Source organism: Chiloscyllium plagiosum, chromosome 34, assembly GCF_004010195.1.
Source record: "Chiloscyllium plagiosum isolate BGI_BamShark_2017 chromosome 34, ASM401019v2, whole genome shotgun sequence".
In the NCBI taxonomy this organism is placed as follows: domain Eukaryota; kingdom Metazoa; phylum Chordata; class Chondrichthyes; order Orectolobiformes; family Hemiscylliidae; genus Chiloscyllium; species Chiloscyllium plagiosum.
In genome coordinates, this window is record NC_057743.1 from 21,194,874 (window position 1) to 21,214,837 (window position 19,964).

General features: G+C 40.1%; 2 protein-coding genes across 2 annotated transcripts in view; one reads left to right on the forward strand and one right to left on the reverse strand.

The window, feature by feature from the left end:
- LOC122540299 (transmembrane protein 240) overlaps positions 1–2,889 on the forward strand; it is a 4,123-nt gene extending 1,234 nt beyond the window's left edge. Inside the window, exons 3-4 of the mRNA XM_043675801.1 lie at positions 136–344; positions 1,242–2,889. Of these exons, the coding sequence (XP_043531736.1) occupies positions 136–344; positions 1,242–1,390 (358 nt within the window). The 3' untranslated portion in view covers positions 1,391–2,889. The remainder of the gene's footprint in view (positions 1–135; positions 345–1,241) is intronic.
- A 7,672-nt stretch (positions 2,890–10,561) lies between these two features.
- Positions 10,562–19,964, reverse strand: part of atad3 (ATPase family AAA domain containing 3) — a 66,316-nt gene continuing 56,913 nt past the window's right edge. Inside the window, exon 16 of the mRNA XM_043675799.1 lies at positions 10,562–15,139. Within this exon, the coding sequence (XP_043531734.1) occupies positions 14,963–15,139 (177 nt within the window). The 3' untranslated portion in view covers positions 10,562–14,962. The remainder of the gene's footprint in view (positions 15,140–19,964) is intronic.

Below are 19,964 nucleotides of genomic sequence, written 5' to 3' on the forward strand. Positions count from 1 at the left end.
CTCTACCCCCACATCTCCAACCCCAGTCCTCACAGCTTACTGCACCCCCCAGCCCACTTGCCAGCTCACTGAATAATGTCTCACTGCTCTCTCAGTCTTGTCTACCTCTAACTCTCTCCCCCCACTCTCTTTCAGGCACCACATTCACTATGTAATTCCCTATGATGCTGATCAGTCTGTGGTCGATTCCTCGGAAAATTACTTTGTGACGGACAATGTGACAAAGCAGGAGATTGACCTGATGCTGGGCCTGCTGCTGGGCTTCTGTATCAGCTGGTTCCTGGTGTGGATGGATGGTGTCCTTCACTGTGTTGTCAGGGCGTGGAGGACAAGCCGGCGTTACGGTGAGTGACTCACTGAGAGGATGGTGGGGAGGTGGGCAAGCCTTTCGGATGTAGCTGGGTTTCACCAAAAACCTACACTTGTTTTTAAATCTTTTGGGTTCACCAACCTATCCCTGACCCTGACCCATTCTGGGGCCAGTTTGATTCAGAAATCCACTTTGGACAGATCCTGAGGATTAACTTCATTGAAATTCTAAGACATTAAAATTTGTGATTGGTTTGTCTCGGTTTTTCTGATTTGTCCAGACCCTGTGCTGCGTTGAGCTGGATTGAGTGAGTCTCACGTACTGGGAGTAGTGAATCTGGATTGAGTGAGAGTGGTTCAGGCACTGGGCGCAGTGAATCCGGATTGAGACAGAAGTTCAGGCACTGGGCGCAGTGAATCCGGATTGAGACAGAGGTTCAGGCACTGGGTGCAGTGAATCCGGATTGAGACAGAGGTTCAGGCACTGGGCGCAGTGAATCCGGATTGAGACAGAGGTTCAGGCACTGGGCGCAGTGATTCTGGATTGAGACAGAGGTTCAGGCACTGGGTGCAGTGAATCCGGATTGAGTGAGTGTGGTTCAGGCACTGGGCGCAGTGAATCCCGATTGAGACAGAGGTTCAGGCACTGGGCGCAGTGAATCCGGATTGAGAGAGTGTGGTTCAGGCACTGGGAGCAGTGAATCCGGATTGAGAGAGTGTGGTTCAGGCACTGGGAGCAGTGAATCCGGATTGAGTGAGTGTGGTTCAGGCACTGGGTGCAGTGAATCCGGATTGAGACAGAGGTTCAGGCACTGGGTGCAGTGAATCCAGATTGAGAGAATGTGATTCAGGCACTGGGTGTGAGAGTAAGTTTTGCTGATGTGTACGCACATACGCACTTCTCTAAGATGCTGTTTCATCCCCTTTTGCAGATAATTCCTGGTCCTGGATCCCAAGGTTATGCAGTCTGAAGGATTTCAGAAGACGTACTCACCGGCAGTATGAGGACTCAGCAGGGAACATGGTGCATATCAAACAGAAACTATATCACAACGGGCACCCTAGCCCCCGACACCTGTAACTTTTAACTGGCGGAAAGCTGGGACTCAATTAGGAGCCTGTGGTGACTCCAGACTGTTTTAAACTGGATGAAAACCAATGCTGCTGCTCCTGATGTGATGGTGGCTGTCATAAGGCAGCTGGAGTGACCTGTACATTCTGTAAATACCCTGGGTAACTGCCCAAAGCGGCTGCTTCTCTGTATTCGTTTCTTATTTGAGTACGTAGGACAAGAGGTGCTCGGAGATGACTCACTGGTAATCTGGTTTTAACTTTTTTGCAAATCACCCCATTATGTTAATATCTGCTCAAAGACCTCCTTCCCTGCCTGTGTACACTGACTTCTCTCCACCCACCTACCAGTCAACCAGAGTCTGTGTAACCTGGTAGATAAATGAGACTCCTGTCTCTTTCGAAGGTAACGTTTAAGATCCCACAGTTTGTGGATGAAATGTAATCACAACCTGAATAATTGCAACCAACCCAGGAGCACATTGGTCCTTAGGGTCACTGCAGAGTGAGAGTATCCATGTCCAGTGTTGGTTAGAAATTTAGTCCATCAATCAGTTTAGACTTTAAAATGCCCTGGTGTTTTGTTGTGGAAATCTTAATTATTTGGAAGTGGGAATGTTTGGACCTGGTTTTTGGTAATAGGAGCATTTTCAGGCAAGAAATTCAAGGCTGAAATCAGGTCCCAGACCCCATGGTTTGAAGCAATTTAGAATTGTGCAATTCTGCTGGATATTACCAAATGATGTGCAAAGATTCAGTAGTCTATAGTACTGTGTACATGCCACCACAGTTTAAAAAAAATCAATTCCCATGGCTCCTCCTTTTATTGAAGTTTAATATTGCAACAGAAGGAACTGTAATTTGTAACTAAAATTTGTAATTCTTTTGTCTAGTTAGATGTGAGGGCTGTTAAATTGCCTCTTCCAGTCATTCCCATTCCCTCCAACTATCTGCCCCTTCCTATCCTGTGCATCTCTACACAAACCCTCTTGCACTGGAAGGTTGGTACATGCCATTCCTCTCCAGTCATTGCTGCGGAACAGGAGATTTAACTGGGCAGCTGGAATATCTACCTGGTGTAGAGAGCTGAACTCTGAGGGCAGCAGGTAGAATTGGTTAGTAATATAAAAACAATTGATTGGAAAATGCCCAAAACGGTCTTGCTAACTGTCTAATAATGTTGAATTCCCCCACTTTCTCAGAGCAAAATACAATAAATTCCCATACATCTCCAGAAAGACATATGTCCAATGCTATCAGCTCTCAGGTACTTGAACACAATTCTGACTGGGATGAGAGATCAGGTAAAGAGGGATATCTGAGCTGTTCCAATGCCTGTTAATTGTTAGTTTCTTTCTCACTAGTGCTGATTTGTTATCTTGTGGAAATGTGTGTGAAATGTACAAGGATGAGATGGGCTGAAGGCACAAAAAAGTACATTAAAAATATGGAACAGGTGGATGTGAAACGTGTCCAAGAAAAAAAAATTAAAAGTCATTTTGATGTTGATTTGTGTAAGGATTAGATTTTTTTTTGTGGGTGCCAGAACTCGAGTCAATTCCCTGGGATGGATGAACACTATCAAGGAAATTTACAAAAAGATGAAAGGATCAATGAATAGAATGTATATGGCTAATGTGACCAGAACTGGTAACTGGGAGCCCCATAAGCAGGATGATTCCTGGTAACCAGAGCTCCCATCCTGATAATCACAGTCCAATTAACTAAATCTCAAGAACCAGAAAGCTAGTGACCTCAATAGAACCTGTATGAAAATAACCCAATAAATGGCAGTCATTGTGGATTTAGGGGCAGTCTTCCCAATTAATGCCATTTCTTTTTAATATTACAAATTGGGAGAAGTCAAATGACTTGCAAAATTGCATTGAAATTGCAACATGGGAACAGACCATTCAGCCCCACCATGCTTGATGTGAGCAGTAATCCTGCATGCCAACTATTTTTCCATTGTCTCCCTTTCTTGTAATCTGCTATCTAATGTATTCCAAAGTGTGTACATAGCACTCCACAACCTGATGAACCTCTGCAATGTCAGAAAACTATTGGATTGTCTTTAAAACCCCATCTGATTGATACCTCTGGTGAAGGAAATCCATTAGCCTTTCCCAGCCTGGCCTGTGTAACCCCAGCCCAGAGTGATGTGATCATGCCTTAACTGCCTTTTGGAATTATCTAACGTTATTCAGTTGATTTCAAAAAGCTGATTCAGCATAACCTTCTCTGGGACTTCTCAATAAATATTGGCTTGGGAATTAAGTTTTAAAAAGGATTAAAGGTTCTAATGCTGTCTTCTAATCTTTTACACTTGAAAATTATTCCTATATCTCTTGTTTACACTCTTGAGAACAGTTTGTTCCATCTATTCTGCCATTATGGTCTAACTAAGCTCAAGTGTAAGATATGAACTGCAATGTTTAATTGGCATATTCATAAGAGAGCAGGGTACACTTAGGTAAGTATTGAAGGATGTTCACCAAAGTCCTTTGCTGAGCTGTACCTCTCTCATATGAAGTAGAAGTTAAGGCTACAGTCAGGAGGTTTGTTCTGAAGGCAGAGCTCACTCACTTCATGTGAATGAGGTTGTTTAGAGGTCATTCAAACATCAAATGAAATGTTTACTACTATCTGGATAAAATGACTTGAGTCATAATGAAAGGAAAAGAAGATTGTTTTCTCTGTCTAAACTGTGACCCACTTGGTGTGCAGTGTGCTCCCTTTATGTTGTAATATGTCATTTTTATGTATACAATCTAAACACTTCATCCTTGTGTTTACTATCAATCCTTCCATTTGTGTTACAATATGACTGGTCCTTTATGTCCAGTGACAGTCTAATATGATTAGCTGTGTATATAATGTGAATCTGACCCCAAAATTTCTATAGGATGCTGCCATTCTTAAAATTCACTCAGTGGATATGGACGTTGCTGATGTGGGAAACATTTATAGCCCATCCTTGTGTGCAGTGTAATCTCACTATGTGTCCTAAGTGACTGCATCTGTTGAGTATGACTTTGCTTTTGAATACATAATACTCCTGATGATTCAGTCAAAAATTACTGAAATTTGCATTATGCATTGTTAAATACAGGAGGGATTTAGTGCTAAGGATAAATGGTCAGATAATTAGAACAAAGTATATTCAAATCATTCATACTTCAGCCCATCTTTAGCTGTATCAGCCTCAAGCTTTGGAATTCACTACCAAACTTCTCCACTTCTCTTAAGACCCAAGCTCTCTTTACACTCACCCTCTGACCAAGTTTTAATTATCCCTCTAATGTTTTTCTTTGCTCATCTTTTTTCTTGATCTCATTTATGTGAAGAGCCTTAGGTTTTTTGAATCAACATTCCTTAATGTAACCCCTTCACTGCGCATAATTTAATTTGTCCTCATTTCTCTAAACGGTGAACCTGTGTATGCAACCGTCACCACACTCCTGTTTCATGAGCAGTTTCTCTTTCTATTCACTGCAAACCTTTCATGTACAATGTGATGCCTATTCTCTTATGAGCAATGTGTAGCTCCCTTTTCTTTCATTTGCAACCTCTAGATTGGGATCCCCCACAAGTAGAAACACATTCTCTACGTTTACTCTATCAAACTCCATCATAATCATCAAGATTTCCATTGTATTACTACTCTGCTTTCTCTTTTTACCGGTATAAAGAACCTCAACCTGTTTGATAGATTTCTAGATATTGAGGGATAATGGAGGAAAATTGCACTGAAGTAGCAGATCAGCTATGATTTGGTTAAAAGGTGGAGCAGGCTGGATGGGCCAAATGACCTACTCCTGCTTCACTTTCCTATGCGCTTTTAGCTTTCTTTGATGAAAATTGTCTCCGTTCTTGTGGAACTGTTTTTAGCACTTTTTCCAAATCTACGTCATGCTGATAAGTTGAAGATCAGAACTTCAACGTTGCCTTGTCACCAGCTCAATTTCTCCACAGCCTCTGATTTGTCATGCTGTTTGTCTAATATCCCATATTGGGTGAGGAGAAATTTGCTTCAGTTAAAGATTAATTAACCCCAGCCTTTGTCTTATTTTCCTACCGGAAACACTTTCCTAGCCTTTGACTCCATCCCTGTCCTTTGCTAAAGCGAAACACTGAACTAGACCACTTGTAATGTTGACATTCGATTTCTCCTGAGAAAACCTTTCAACCTGTTCCATTTCTAAGCCTGCCTACTTATCACCTCCATAACATCACCCAACTCCACTCTGCCTCAGGTCTTCCACCGGAAATATGCTGTAAGTCTTGTTCATCTAACATCCTTTACTTGCTAAACTCTGTTGGTTCCCAATCCAGCAATGCCCCGGTTTTGAAATTCACATCCTTGCTCCAAATTTCACTATTTTAAGTGCTTTCTGTGTCTGTAACCACCTGTAGCCTTGAGATTTCTACACATCTTAATTCTTTATCCACCTTTGACAAATAACCACGTGTTCAAACATCTAGGCCCTAAGCTTTGCAAATTCTCCCAAAAACCTCCCTACCTCACACTTTTCTGAAATATTCCTTAAATCCCACCTCGGTCAATTTTCCTATAATCTTCTATTGTCGCCCAATGTTTGCACTTTGCATTACCCTTGTATCCAAATTTGGTCCTTTCTCATTTGCATACAATCTAAGATGTGACTCCATTTCTATACGTAATGTGATTTCTGTTTTGTTAGTGACACCTTTAGATTGGATTGTGACCATTTCCACCCCTAAGTTCACTTCTTTGGGGCAGGTTGCTGTATGTTGTATGTCAGGGCTTGAGTTCTGTCCAGCTTTATATTCAACAAGAAAGTTCTGAAAAGGGCTTCAGGACATCCAACATTATCTACGTTGATTTGAGATTGTATCAGGGCCATGATTTCTAATCTGAACATTTCAATACGGAGCCATTTTTACTCTTGTTCACAGCATGTTAACAGTTTAGATTATAAGAGCAGAAGACCCTTATGTTGAGTGTAGGTTAACCTGTAAAGGAAGATCCCAAACTGTAATTGTGGAATTATTGGTTTAATGGGGGTGTGCTGATCCTGTGTGACGGTGTCCCTGTTGTTTAATGCCTCATTCCTATCCATCTTTTTGTATGATTTCTGTTTGGATATATCTATAAAACATCCGGTCTGTGCAGGTGTATTCTGATATATTCCCTGGAGATAAAATGATCTATACTCAAGGACTTCAACTGGTTGAAGTTTGCACATTTGCTGAAGAACTATGATGTTAAATGTATTTTTCAAGAACAGGACTGTGCCTGCCACTGGGAAATACTCAATAGAAAGGGTATCCAATGGAATTTTGATTCCTGAACTTGGCAGAGATAATGTGGTGAGTTCACTAATTTTTGATTATAATTGGGGGGTGAACTTATGGAGAGGTCATTTCTAGGTGGACTTATTGATTTCTGGGGGTTTCACTGAGTCATTCAGGTTTTTAACCTGAGAGTCTGCAGGCTGCGAATTAATTTGCTCCATAGAAAGATTTGCAAATGTGGAACAACAATGCTTACAGGTGCCAGATGTGGGTGTTGGTGAGTATAGGTGATGGTGAGTAATCACTTTACAATGTGTTATGGTGCATTGTTTTTCTTTGTGGTGTCAGGGCATTGGATCAATTATTATTAATAATGTTTTCACTTTATTGATTAAAAATGTCTGCAGATAATCTGGTTCAGTGGGCATAATTGTGAGATCTTCCCACACATTGGTGTGCATCCAACTTTTAGAACATTTAAGTACTGAGTCCTTCGCTGTTAGTCCTGTGCGTTTCATTTTCTTTGTGGAGGTTGTGCTATTCTCCCACATCTGATCACTCATCAACCTTCTCTTGCTATACTTGTTGGGATGGTGATTTAGTCCTTTGGCATGTGCATCACTCCCCACTGTTTCCCTTGAGAACCCTCACCCACCACCCCCCACTCACCTTCCTCACTAACCCAACCATCAATAGTTTCATAAATTCAACATAGAATGTGCAAATTTACAGGCAAATGCAAACCAAGAGTGGTAACCAAATAAAAGGAAGCAGCCTCAAAAATTCCAAATAAGTTGGATAGGACAACGGCTGGTGGGACAGTTGTGAAAAGACATGGAAAGGAAACTGATGACCCATGGGGCATTGAGACAGCGAAAGTAGGAGGAGGCCTAAAGGCCTCAGCAGATTTGATGTCCAACCTATTCAACCAATTATGAGTGGCAATCAATAGGACCCACTGAATCACTGAATACTAAATAGCACAATAACTCAAAGAATTTGAGATTGAATTCCGGTACTGAGGCAGATTGTACATAGAGTATCTAGTCCTGGTTGCTGAGACAAAAGGGAGATATCTAAGCATCAAAGAAAATGCAAGAAGAGATCCTGAAGATAATCCCTATGATCAGGATAATGGAGATGCGTAGAAACTTGGAATTTTCAATTTTGACGGAAGGTGCAAAAATAGTGACCTCTTTGTATATTTATAAAATAGTAAATAGTGTGGAAAGGATACACTTGGAAAATATTTTTGAATTAAATTACAAGCCTAACACAAGGGACAATATGGATAAAGGATCTGAAATAGTCTTGTTGAGGGAGCATAAACACTTGGACAGAACAGTTTGTGTGCTGTGGTATGTAAATACTTTTTAATACAATTTAAAGTTAGTTCCATGGATTTGTCCAAAGTCTGTGTTTCCAAAGCCGTCCATCAAACCAGATAAAACTCTCAAGGTGTTGCATCTATGACATTGTAGCAGATTGAAGAATTGCATCTATTCTATCAGGGACCTGTGACAGCAGAAGAGAGTGCTTGAGACAATGCACCAGGCATTATCATTGACCTTTAACCTGAAAGATTCATTTTGCTGAATGAGGAAAATATACTGAATTCCAAAGGAGACTTTTAATTGTAAAAGTTTTGTGAAACTCAGTACATTTCCCTTATTAAGCAGTTAATAGCTTATAGTTAAGTGAATGAACTGCACAAAATTCCAAAGGTTGCCATTTTAAAATTAGTTTGGGCTTCAAACTATATTTTCAACCAAGATGAAAGGATGTAAATAAACAATAAACAGAAGATCAGTCAGACAGCAACCAGCTCCTGTACAGTGCTGTTGGGTAGAAGTGAGTCACCTTCTATAAATGAACTCTGTAAATGGGTCAACCCAACGAAAGTTCCCCTGTGTGCTACTGTTCTATTAAGCCAAATTTCTTTCCTTCCCATTTCTCCTGAAGGTTCTAAGTGTCTGGTGCTTCACCCAAGTGGCCATTCTTGATGTGTGAGCTGAGACAGCGAGTGTCTGCAGGTATTCACTGATCCTGTTCTTGTCATCACCTGCGAAGTGTGTACAGGCATACACGAGCTTCCAGGCAGGATCACTGGATAGTAATGAGGAGCAGGCACTAAATTTCTCATCCTTAATTCAAGGACACTGAGGAACCCTCGCTGAGACCATCTGGTCTGTACAACTCAGATATGCGAAGTTTTACTTATAAATAGAAATGCAAGTTATAATTATTACAGCAGTGGGAATAATCCCAAATGCAAGATTTTACAACTCTGGTCGTTTTATTTTAATCCCAGCGGAGTAATTAAACCATGATTGGTTTAAATGGATTTGAACCTCAGAATAGAACAAGGGGCAATTATGCCTTGAGCAAGAAAGAACAGCAGCTACATCTACTTGTGTCCTTTAATTGAGAATGTGAAAGGCAAACTGTTGTAAAAATGTTCTGGCATCTTGCAGAGCACTGAGGATTATTGCTCAGCTTCATTAGAATGTTTAAACAATCAAGATTTATAAAAATGTGCAGCATCACTTTCATTTTTTATTCATTGGTGTCTCTCAAAAGCCTTATTTATAATATTACATAGGCTGTTTAACACATACTCTCTCAATAACCATGTATTCAGAGTATGAACTGTACCCCAAAGGATTGGTGCTAAAGTGCTAAGGGAGCAATATTACTGTTCATCTGACCCTATCAATTCAGAAGATTTGAATCACATATTATAGGAATCTACATCAATTAGCTTCTCATACCTATGCCACTGATAGATTTTTAACTGTTATTCCCTCTCTGCCCCTTACAAATTATCTTAAATGCTAACCTGAGTCAATATCTTAAGTGCATTCCATATTCTAATAACCCCATGTATTACATTCTTCTGGTGATAATTCTGTTTCTGCTAAGAATTTGCTAATCAGTGGAAACAATTTCATTTGAATAGCCACTCATAGTTCTGAAAAACTCAATAGGGTGTCTACTCAATTACAGTGGAAAGTAATGATAAGTCTTTCTTAATAATTATGGTATCTCTTTTCCAGTATTACTCTACTATGATTCAAAAATCCTTTCTATAATGTTGCACACAAAACTGTGTGCAATATTCCAACCATTCTGCTTGTGTCACTTTTTCAGTTTTATATTCAATGTCCCAAAATGTAAAACCAAGAATCTTAATTGCTTTGTTTGGTATTTACATCTGAAAACCATTTTTTAAAAGACCTCTGTCATTGGTGTATACTTGCACTGTTCTTTCTTTAATGATTTACCACATTGAACTGTACTTGCTACTTCTCCAACCACTCTGAAACCACAAAAAGTGATTGCTTTAAGTGGTAGGAATTGTAACACCGCATTTGGCTAATTGCTTTGTCCTGTGAAGCTGGTTGGGATATTTCCCAACATTAAATGTGTTATAGAAAGTTTTTTGTCAGAATTTCCACCATGTCCTCAGTTTTGAGCATATCTCTTTATTACTATTTTACTGCACTTATAAAAGTTTTGCTGTTTACCTTCATGGTGATCTGCAAACTTTTATTCTCCTGCCTCATCTTTTTGCTTCAATTTTATGCTCCAACTCTATCAAACCTCCTCCGAGGTCCTTCTAAAAGGAGAATATTACCTACTTAAATGGAAAATTATTCTATATGTGGGCATAGGAATTTCTGAAACTCTTTAAATAAAGCTAGTTGTGAACTAAGACTTCTGGTCGAACTATCATAATTTTAATGTTTTTAAAAAGTTAAATTAAGTTCACAGCTTCATTTTTTTGTTTTACTTGTTCAAAGGTCAGGTGTGTCATTGAAAGCCGTATTATCCTTTCCTCAAGGTGTTCTCAAGAAGATGATGGTGTACAAAATATCTTCATACTTTATAGGGGCTTTTTTATTATAACTTTACATTAAGTTGTTAATTGCTATGAATCAAACTGCTTTTGAAGCTGTGCACAAAGTAGCATCCACATTATAATCAACAAAATCATATTTAATAATAGACTTTCTGATTTATAATCAGTGGCTTGGACTTAAAACCAAATGCTCTTGAGAGGCTGTTGATTAGCTTTGTTGATTGATCGGTAGCTTCATTGCCAAGAACATAATCTTCTCTGTAGGTTTCTGCCAATCACAGGGACACATTAAAATACCACCACAGTGATGTTGATGTTTCAAGAGATCCTTATGACAGACATTGTTTAAACAGTTGCATTTTTAGTAATATAGTATCTTGCCTCACAATCTCAATTTAACTAATTCCAGCTGATCTCCTAATTCCTTTTTTTTCCTGAACTTGATTATATTACACAAAATTCCCACTCTCCCTTATTCATCACGACAGCATTTGCAATTTTCCTGAGAAAGTTATCTCCCACAATCAAATGCTTCTAGTCAAGTATATTGACTAGTCCTTATGGCCACTGTTTCTGATACAAATTCTATTCTTACAGGAAATCCTAGAAGGCATAAATAATCCACAACTGTTTTATTCCACAATAAACCATTTCCAGATCTGTCCTCAGCACACTCCTCTCCTCCAGATTTGATAAACTTCTTCCTATCCAAGATTGAGATGGTGTGCAGCTGTCTGCTGCCATTTTTCCTGCTGCTCCTGACACCCCTCTGATGTCAAGCTTTAGCATCCATATCAGATTCAATTAAAAATGCTTATAATCTTTGCATTGGCTCCACCCCAATGCATTTAGAATTCTAAGTTCTACCTGAAGCTCGACAGCTTCAGAGCACCTTCTTCCTACAATCTCCTCAAATCCAGTGATTTCTATCCTCCCTTAATATTACTACTGTTAACAGAGCATCCAACCTCCTGTCTCACTCTTTGCAACTCCATCCATCTTCCTTTCTCCATTTTCTTGAAGACCATGTCATGTGTAATAACTACTCACCTCCATAATTTTGTTTTAAAACTTGGAACCTTCACCCTTCCAAATTTAGAAACTGTAAATGCAGACTGCTGTTAATTCCAGGGTTGAATGGCAATGCTTTCAGCAAATTCAGACAGTGGGCACCTTCAGGCAGTGGCTCCCCTGGCACAGCACATCACATTTGTCCATTTTTAGCTGGACATTTTCTACCCACCTAAAGAATGGAAAATGACTAATTCAGAGTCAACTTGCTAAACCTTCATTTATCCATTGGCCCTTAGGCTCAGGTTACTGAGAAATTTCAAGTATGAGTCCGTGTCACTTTCCTTCAGTCCACAGGTGGATGTTTGGGAATGATACTTTCATGCGAATATTGCTTTCGAGGTTTATATTATCTCCAATGGCAATATCACTTTCTCCCAGAATCAAAGCAGCTTTAGTTATTCCACAGACATTTTTGAGTTAGAGAAACTGAACAAAGCTTCATTGTATATTGTAGGTTCCATGGCAGGCATTTTGTTGTTAGAAAAAAAAAGATAGGTACGCTAAGCCATGGTGTCATTGCTGGGTTTATGACACCAAACATAAGCTGCTCATGGCTGTTGATACATTACTTGGCATGAACTGACTGGAGACTGCAGCTGAGTGAAGTACCAACAGCCTTAGATTCCCTTGGGGGAAGGGCTACTTCAACATAACCATGTTGTAACTATAACATATTTACGCAGTATAGAAACTGGGCCATAAGGGATTGGATACTCTAGGTTTTCATACTACTGTATGAAATTAGCCATTAAAATCTGATCTAGGCAAATACTTGCTGAGGAAACTAACATAACCCACCAGCAGATGCCCCATCCAACAGAATGAATGTAGAGGGTTGGATACAACGTTCAGAAAGATCCCATCCCTAATAACATTATGAATGGAAACAAGAATCTTGTCAGTGAGAACTAACTCATCTTTTCTCACAAAAGTAAACCATTTGCTATGTGGCTGATTCGAAGAGCTTATCTTTTGATTTATTACATAAAGCAGGATTTACATATTTAATCCAATAAAAAAGGATTTATCAAATTAAAATCATTCCATTTTTGGAATATAATTGTATGGTAGGTTTTAAATAATATTGTTCACTTTATAATCAATGTACAAGAGGAAATGCAAGCTTTCCAGACTGTAAAGTCACTAGAATTATTTCAAAAAATCATGTTTTACTTGACGTACATACAACAGACCAGAAACCCTACTTGGCCTCCTTGCCCAAACAATGTTAAGGTATTCTTGCTACTTTCATTTTGTTACTTCAATGAAGTTCACACACAGTCTTCAAAAGCAACTCTTCTTCCACTGCTACTCTGGGGAGAGAGCCAGATGAAGGTAATTTACAAGATGGCTAAAACGGGATTTGATTTTTCTTGGCAGTAATAGAAACTCCAAGCAGCTAATCCCCATTTGGACCATACATCTGTATAGGGTTCAGACTTTTAAGGGGAACCATGATCATGAACAATATTGAATAATTAACAAGCCAAATTCCAAAGCAGGTTTTTGGCCTACAGCTCAACATGCACAAATATAATGCAGTGGTCATCACTGAAAGCCAAAAGAGACAGAGGGTGGAAGTATGGAAACCACTGCCTTTTTCACACTCCTACCCACCTGCTCCAGATAAATCCAACTCTGGCCATGGGTTATAACTATTGGCCCATGAGGACAGAGTTCTCTAATTTGAAGTTAATACTCTTCCTTTATGTCAATAGTTTGGCACATACAAGGCATTTTTTTTAAGTGTCTGGAAGGAATGCTTTGATGTTCTCTCCTTTTATGCTTTCCTTACTCTCATGTGGGTAGCACTAGTGTAAAGTTGGAGATCAATTACTGCAATAGCTGACTCAAAATGTTTCATTGTTCCTTGTTGGCAAGGCCAAAAGGCCACCCTTAACAGCTCTTAAAAATGCCTACTTTCCTTTTAGGTTTGGCAAAGTACAAGTTCACTTTGTAAGGGAGGCTAAGATATGGCTTTCTTCATTCAACTTGGGCACCAGTATTAGCAAACACAAAAGGTTTCTCTGCCTGAAGGGGACTAATAAGGTCTCTGTGCCATATTCAATACCTTGTATGAAATCGATCAAGTTTAGAGACACATGAAAGAGGGTGGATGAGAATTTTTGGGCAAGGGACAGGTATAGGAATAACTAAGGAAACCTCTTGTTGTTAAGGGCCATGCTTCTTCATGTAAAAATAATTGAAAATTAGATCTAAGCCAATGCAATCAGTACTGCTTTTGGGTCAGCACGAGGCCACAGAATATTTTAACTTTGAGGCTTGACTCTAATTTTTACTTTGAAGGAAAGCAACAGTTCGAGAAATAAATTTCTGCAAAATAAATGTTTTTAAAATGATTTATCGTAGAAATTGGATACATTAGTGTTTCATTTATTCAAGTTTTAATATCAAAAATCTCAGATTCTAGCTCTGGTGTTTGTGCAGTCAGCTAAGTAAGAAGGCCACCTCTCCACTAATCCCACGTACAGGAATTCCATAATCAGGTATTTAGCGGGGTCATTGGTGAGGAGATGAATAGGACAGCTAGAAAGGGCTCAGCCATCAGGCTAATTTAATTCTATACAGATGACAGTAACATGCTACAACTGTATGGAATTATAACAATGGAGAAGGAGTTTCTAGTTAGCCCTCATTCTTTATTTGAAAAAGTTCAGTGACTCTAATATGGCAGTTTTAATTTCTCACAGTAAAATTCAGCTCAGTAACCCTCTGCGCTGTGATCCAATAATTACTCACATCACAATTGTACCTGGCTGTGAATCTGTAGGAATCGCTATTGAAAGATGAGTGAAAATGTTCATTTCCAGAAGTACATTTGAGGTAGGTGGACAATAAGGGATTCGGTCTCGAACATGATGAATCCAATTAGATTATAAATCATGGCCAGTGCTGAGAGGAATCCAGAACCAAAACACACATCAACGCAAAACAGCTCCTCCACATTGATACTTAACTACACAGAGTTCTCCATCACATGCTCCTCCCAGGTCAGACTAAACAATGAATACCCAGTGAATGACAGGACACACAGATGCTACAGCTGGTGTGACAGACGGAGACTGACAGAAATGCCATTTCACATCTCCTCTCTCTAACGAGCTACTTTTGACTGGTTTCAAAACGTACAGACAATCTGCTGAGGGCAAGCTGGAGGTCCAACAGGGCATCAACTGACTGCTGTCTGGGTTGAACTCGTGCAAAGCTTTTCATATCATTGGACAGTCATTGATGAATACCCCTTAAGAGTGCAGAGTGCTTATTCAAGCATGTTTTTACGTTGATGTAGTTCAGTTCATTTCCAGGGTTCTTGGCTCAGCTGCAAGGTACAGTCGTTCTGTTTGACACTTAGACCAGTGTGCCCTCTGGAAAGGGTGGCACAAGATGCTCTACATCTTTAGTTTTCTCCCTGCCCTCATTCTTCAGCCATTCCATTTTCTGCTTGTGTTGCCGAATTGCATCGGTCACCCTGGAATCGATCATTACCTCAGTCAGAACACCATCTTCAGAGGCATATGCTGCAGCCTGCACAGCAGGAAGAACACAGATACATAGGTTACCAAGAATGTACGTAGTCTTATATTAGACCAGTCATGTAGACAATAAAGGTGAAACCCAACTAGTGTCAATTTAGAAAGAAGATATTTTAAAAAGAATTCCTGCTGGATTAGGACCTTCTCCTTAAAGTGCTTAACAAACGTGCTTCAAATACAAGATTTATAGAAAGGAGCCTTCTCTGCAGGCATTTTACAACCAGATTTTAATTCCTTGCTTTTGCTCATTTTGCAGCAATTTTCTTTAATTAAGTTAATCATCCTCAGAGCAGAATAAAGGGTACAGCACACCAGTTATTATAACCAGGTAAAGCAGTGGAAACCAGTTCCTTTTTTTAAATTCTTAGTTCTCCTTTTGGATGGTCACAAATAACATTTACTTTCTTTTTTGCACATGGCTATCACACTTTAACTGAAACTGTTTTCTTGAAAACAAAGGAGCTAATGCTCAAGGTTTTACTGAGTGAAAAAGAGCAATTTTATTACCTACTAACCAAACAAACCAAAATAAAACAAAACATAATTTCAGATAGTAAGTTTAAAATGCATTAAGTCTGGTACAGAAAGGGAGACTACAAGTTACTGTTATAAAGATGAGTCTTCGAGGTATCAGATTCTCAACCTGAGTCCACAGTTGGTTAATTGTTGATGTGGATCCTCAACAGTAGCATAATTTGTAGACTGGAGTTCTCTGTGAAAGTGCACTTTTCAAGAATTATTTTCCCTTTCTGTCTACCCCCAAAAATAGCTACCAAAATATAGCTAAGTGTGTGTATTCCTGAGTCTAACTTCATTGTCTTTCCATGTTAGTTAATTGGCATGTAAGCCATTCAATCCCCAATATGTAAAATCGTGATAATCGTGAATTAATACAAATGACAATTCTTGACATTGACTCAAGTGTTTAGTTTTGATATTTTTATATAAAAATGGTAATTCCAATGCAGACATCTTTGTTTATTGCACATGGGTCTCTCAATACTTGCCTCAATTTGTGACCAGATGATCACTGTAGCCATTTTATGCCCAATTTTCTTGTTTTTATAAAAACATTTAAGTAACAAAGGGTCGAAGTCTAAAACATGACAATTGGATGATGAATTGATAGGCCATATTAGTACTCGTACTACACTGTCAGTGAAAGCAATAAGAACTTCAGGCAATTTCTTTCAAACAGACTGAAAACGACTAATGTACAAATTCTGAGGAGAGCTAATTTACTTTCTTGGAATGAATGCAAGACACTGAATTTGGGTGACACCAGCATTCTGGAATACTTTCTCAAACCAAGCCAACAGAGTCCATTGAGAGGTGGCATGTTTAACAGTGAGTAAATAGCCCACAAACAGCCTGAAATTGAGACATGGCAACTTCCAGGCACCACAGGCATAGAATAACAGAATCCCTACAGTGGGGAAAGAGGCCATTTGGTCCATTAAGACTGTATCCACCGTTCGAAGAATATCCCACCCAGACCCACCTTATCCCTACAACCCCACATTCACCATGGTCAATCCACCTAACCTGCACATCTTTGGACTGTGGAAGGAAACCCACACAGACATGGAGAACATGAAAACTCCAGTCAGTACCCCAAGGCTAGAATTGAACCAGAGTCCCTGGAGCTGGGAGGCATCAGCGCTAACCACCGAACTACTGTAATTAAAGAGTCAGAGTCAGATGTACAGCACAGAAACAGACCCTTCGGTCCAATTCGTCCATGCTGACAGATATCCCGCCCCAATCTAGTCCCACCTGCCAGCACCAGGCTCATATCCCTCCAAATCCTTCCTATTCACATACTCATCCAGATGCCTTTTAAATATTGCAGTTGTGCCAGCCTCCACCACTTCCACTGGCAGTTCATTCCATACACGCACCACCCTCTGCATGAAAAAGTTGCCCCTTAGGTCTCTTTTATATCTTTCCCCTCTCACCCTAAACCTATGTCCTCTAGTTCTGAACTGCCCCACCCCAGGGTACAGACTTTGTCTATTTATCCTATCCATGTCCCTCATGATTTTATAAACCTCTATAAAGGTCACCCCTCAGCCTCTGACGCTCCAGGGAAAACAGCTCCAGCCTGTTCAGCCGCTCTCTATAGCTCAAATCCTCCAACTTTGGCAACATCCTTGTAAATCTTTTCTGCACCCTTTCAAGTTTCACAACATCCTTCCAATAGAAAGAAGACCAGAATTGCACGCAATATTCCAAAAGTGGCCTAACCAAAGTCCTGTACTCAATACTCTGACCAACAAAGGAAAGCTTACCAAATGCCTTCTTCACTATCCTATCTACCTGTGACTCCACTTTCAAGGAGCCTATGAACCTGCCCCGCCAAAATCGCTTTGTTCAGCAACACTCCCGAGGACCTTACCATTAAGTGCATAAGTCCTGGGAAGATTTGCTTTTCCAAAATGCAGCACTTTGCATTTATCTGAATTAAACTCTATCTGCCACTTCTCAGCCCACTGGCCCATCTGATCAAGGTCGCGTTGTAATCTGAGGTAACCCTCTTCGCTGTCCACTACACCTCCAATTCTGGTGTCATCTGCAAACTTACTAACTATTTCTCTTATGCTCACATCCAAATCATTGATATAAAATGATAAAAAGTAGTGGACCCAGCACAGATCCTCATGGCACTCCACTGGTCACAGGCCTCCAGTCAGAAAAACAACCCTCCACCACCACCCCCTGTCTTCTACCTTTGAGCCAGCTCTGTATCCAAATGGCTAGTTCTCCCTGTATTCCATGAGATCTAACCTTGCTAACCAGTCTCCCATGTAGAACCTTGTCAAACGCCTTATTGAAGTCCATACAGATCATATCGATCGCTCTGCCCTCATCAATCCTCTTTGTTACTTCTTCAAAAAACTCAATCAAGTTTGTAAGACATGATTTCCCACGCACAAAGCCATGTTGACTATCCATAATCAGTCCTTGCCTTTCCAAATGGATGTACATCCTGTCCCTCAGGATTCCCTCTAATAACCTGCCCACCACCAATGTCAGGCTCACTGGTCTACAGTTCCCTTGTCATTACCATCCTTCTTAAACAGTGTCACCACATTAGCCAACCTCCAGTCTTCCAGCACCTCACCTGTGACTATCGATGATACAAGTATCTCAGCAAGGTACCCAGCGATCACTTCTCTAGCGTCCCACAGATTTCTGGGGTACACCTCATTAGGTCCTGTGTGTGTTTCAAGACATCCAGCACTTCCTCCTCTGCATTATGGACGCTTTTCAAGATGTCACCATCTATTTCCCTACATTCTATCAAAAAATTTGATATTTAGTATTTCTGCATCCTATACTCCTCACCCAGCTTTCACACTGCAATATCTCGACCTAATTTCTGAAATAGTAAGGGTGGCATGGTGGCTCAGTGGTTAGCACTGCTGCCTCATAGCACCAGAGACCCAGGTTCGATTCCAGCCTCAGGCAACTGTGTAGAGTTTGCACATTCTCCCTGTGTCTGTGTGGGTTTCCTCTGGGTGCTCCGGTTTCCTCCCATAGTCCAAAGATGTGCAAATCAGGTGAATTGGCCATTCTAAATTGCCCGTAGTGTTAGGTGCATTAGTCATAGGGAAATGGGTTTGGGTGGGTTACTCTTTGGAGGGTCGGTGTGGATTTGTTGGGCCGAAGGGCCTGTTTCCACACATTAGGGAATCTAATCTAATCTATATCTTCCATGTCCTTTTCCACAGTAAACACTGATGCAAAGTACTCGTTCTCTTAAGTAGTCGAGCATCAGACACAAGCTCTGGAAAAGAGCTGCTTTGTTGGACTGGTGTTCACAAAGTTTCCTTGAATTCTACTCTTTCCATTGCCTTCCTGTTTCCACAAACAGTGATTAATGTTGGGGACCAGTTCCATAACTGCCTCAGACACATTGCCTGAATGACCTGGCCATGGTAAGTGGAATCAGACAGAGAAAATAAAAATCAAATCAGGAACTTTGAGTTCACCATGCAGTCCATTCACAGCTCAGTGCCACACTGGGCAGTGTATTCACACTACTAGATGTCATTTGGAACGGTGTTTGGTTCCATTGAGCAAAATAAGCAAACTGAAATCAGTTCAATGAAAATCTAGTTCCTCCATCATGTCGGGGCCTGTGTCTAAATGCTGCAGATTTACGGCTTTAATTACATTCAGACAATGCATCAATATGTGCATTCAAAACTGAATGGAGCTATTTCAGTTAGGAGTAGGTTTAACAAATTATTGAGATGGATCTTTACAGTAATTGTAGTCATGAGCACCACAGTGACATATCAGCCTCTTTAAATTCCCATCAATATAACCCCCTTTTTCTCAGATCACCAATGCAACCATCTGCATTGTACTCACGTCCAGTATATTTTAAAAAAAAGATATAGGGAATAAAATCAGAGTTAGGCAGAATAAGCCACTGTTTCAGTTCCCTCTGTCTCAAAAGGCAACACAAGTGGACTGAATTTGGAAAAATAAAATCAGGACAATAATGCTGAATAAGAAACTGTTCTGCAAGTCACATTATCCATTATTAAAACTATTCCCATTGTGATTTCTTTTTAAGCAGATCGGTGAACTTAATTCTTGCTCTTGCCCCATCTTGACACAGGTGTTGAGATGAACGAGTACTTTGATACTAAGCAATAATTCTAGTGCTGACATCAGAACAAGACTCCACTGTGTTTAGATGCAGATGTGTCATGCATGAGGATCATAGATTTTGGCTTGTGCACTATCCAATAAGCACAGTATTTGAGAATCTGCACAGACTGACATTATTTGGAAAATGCTAA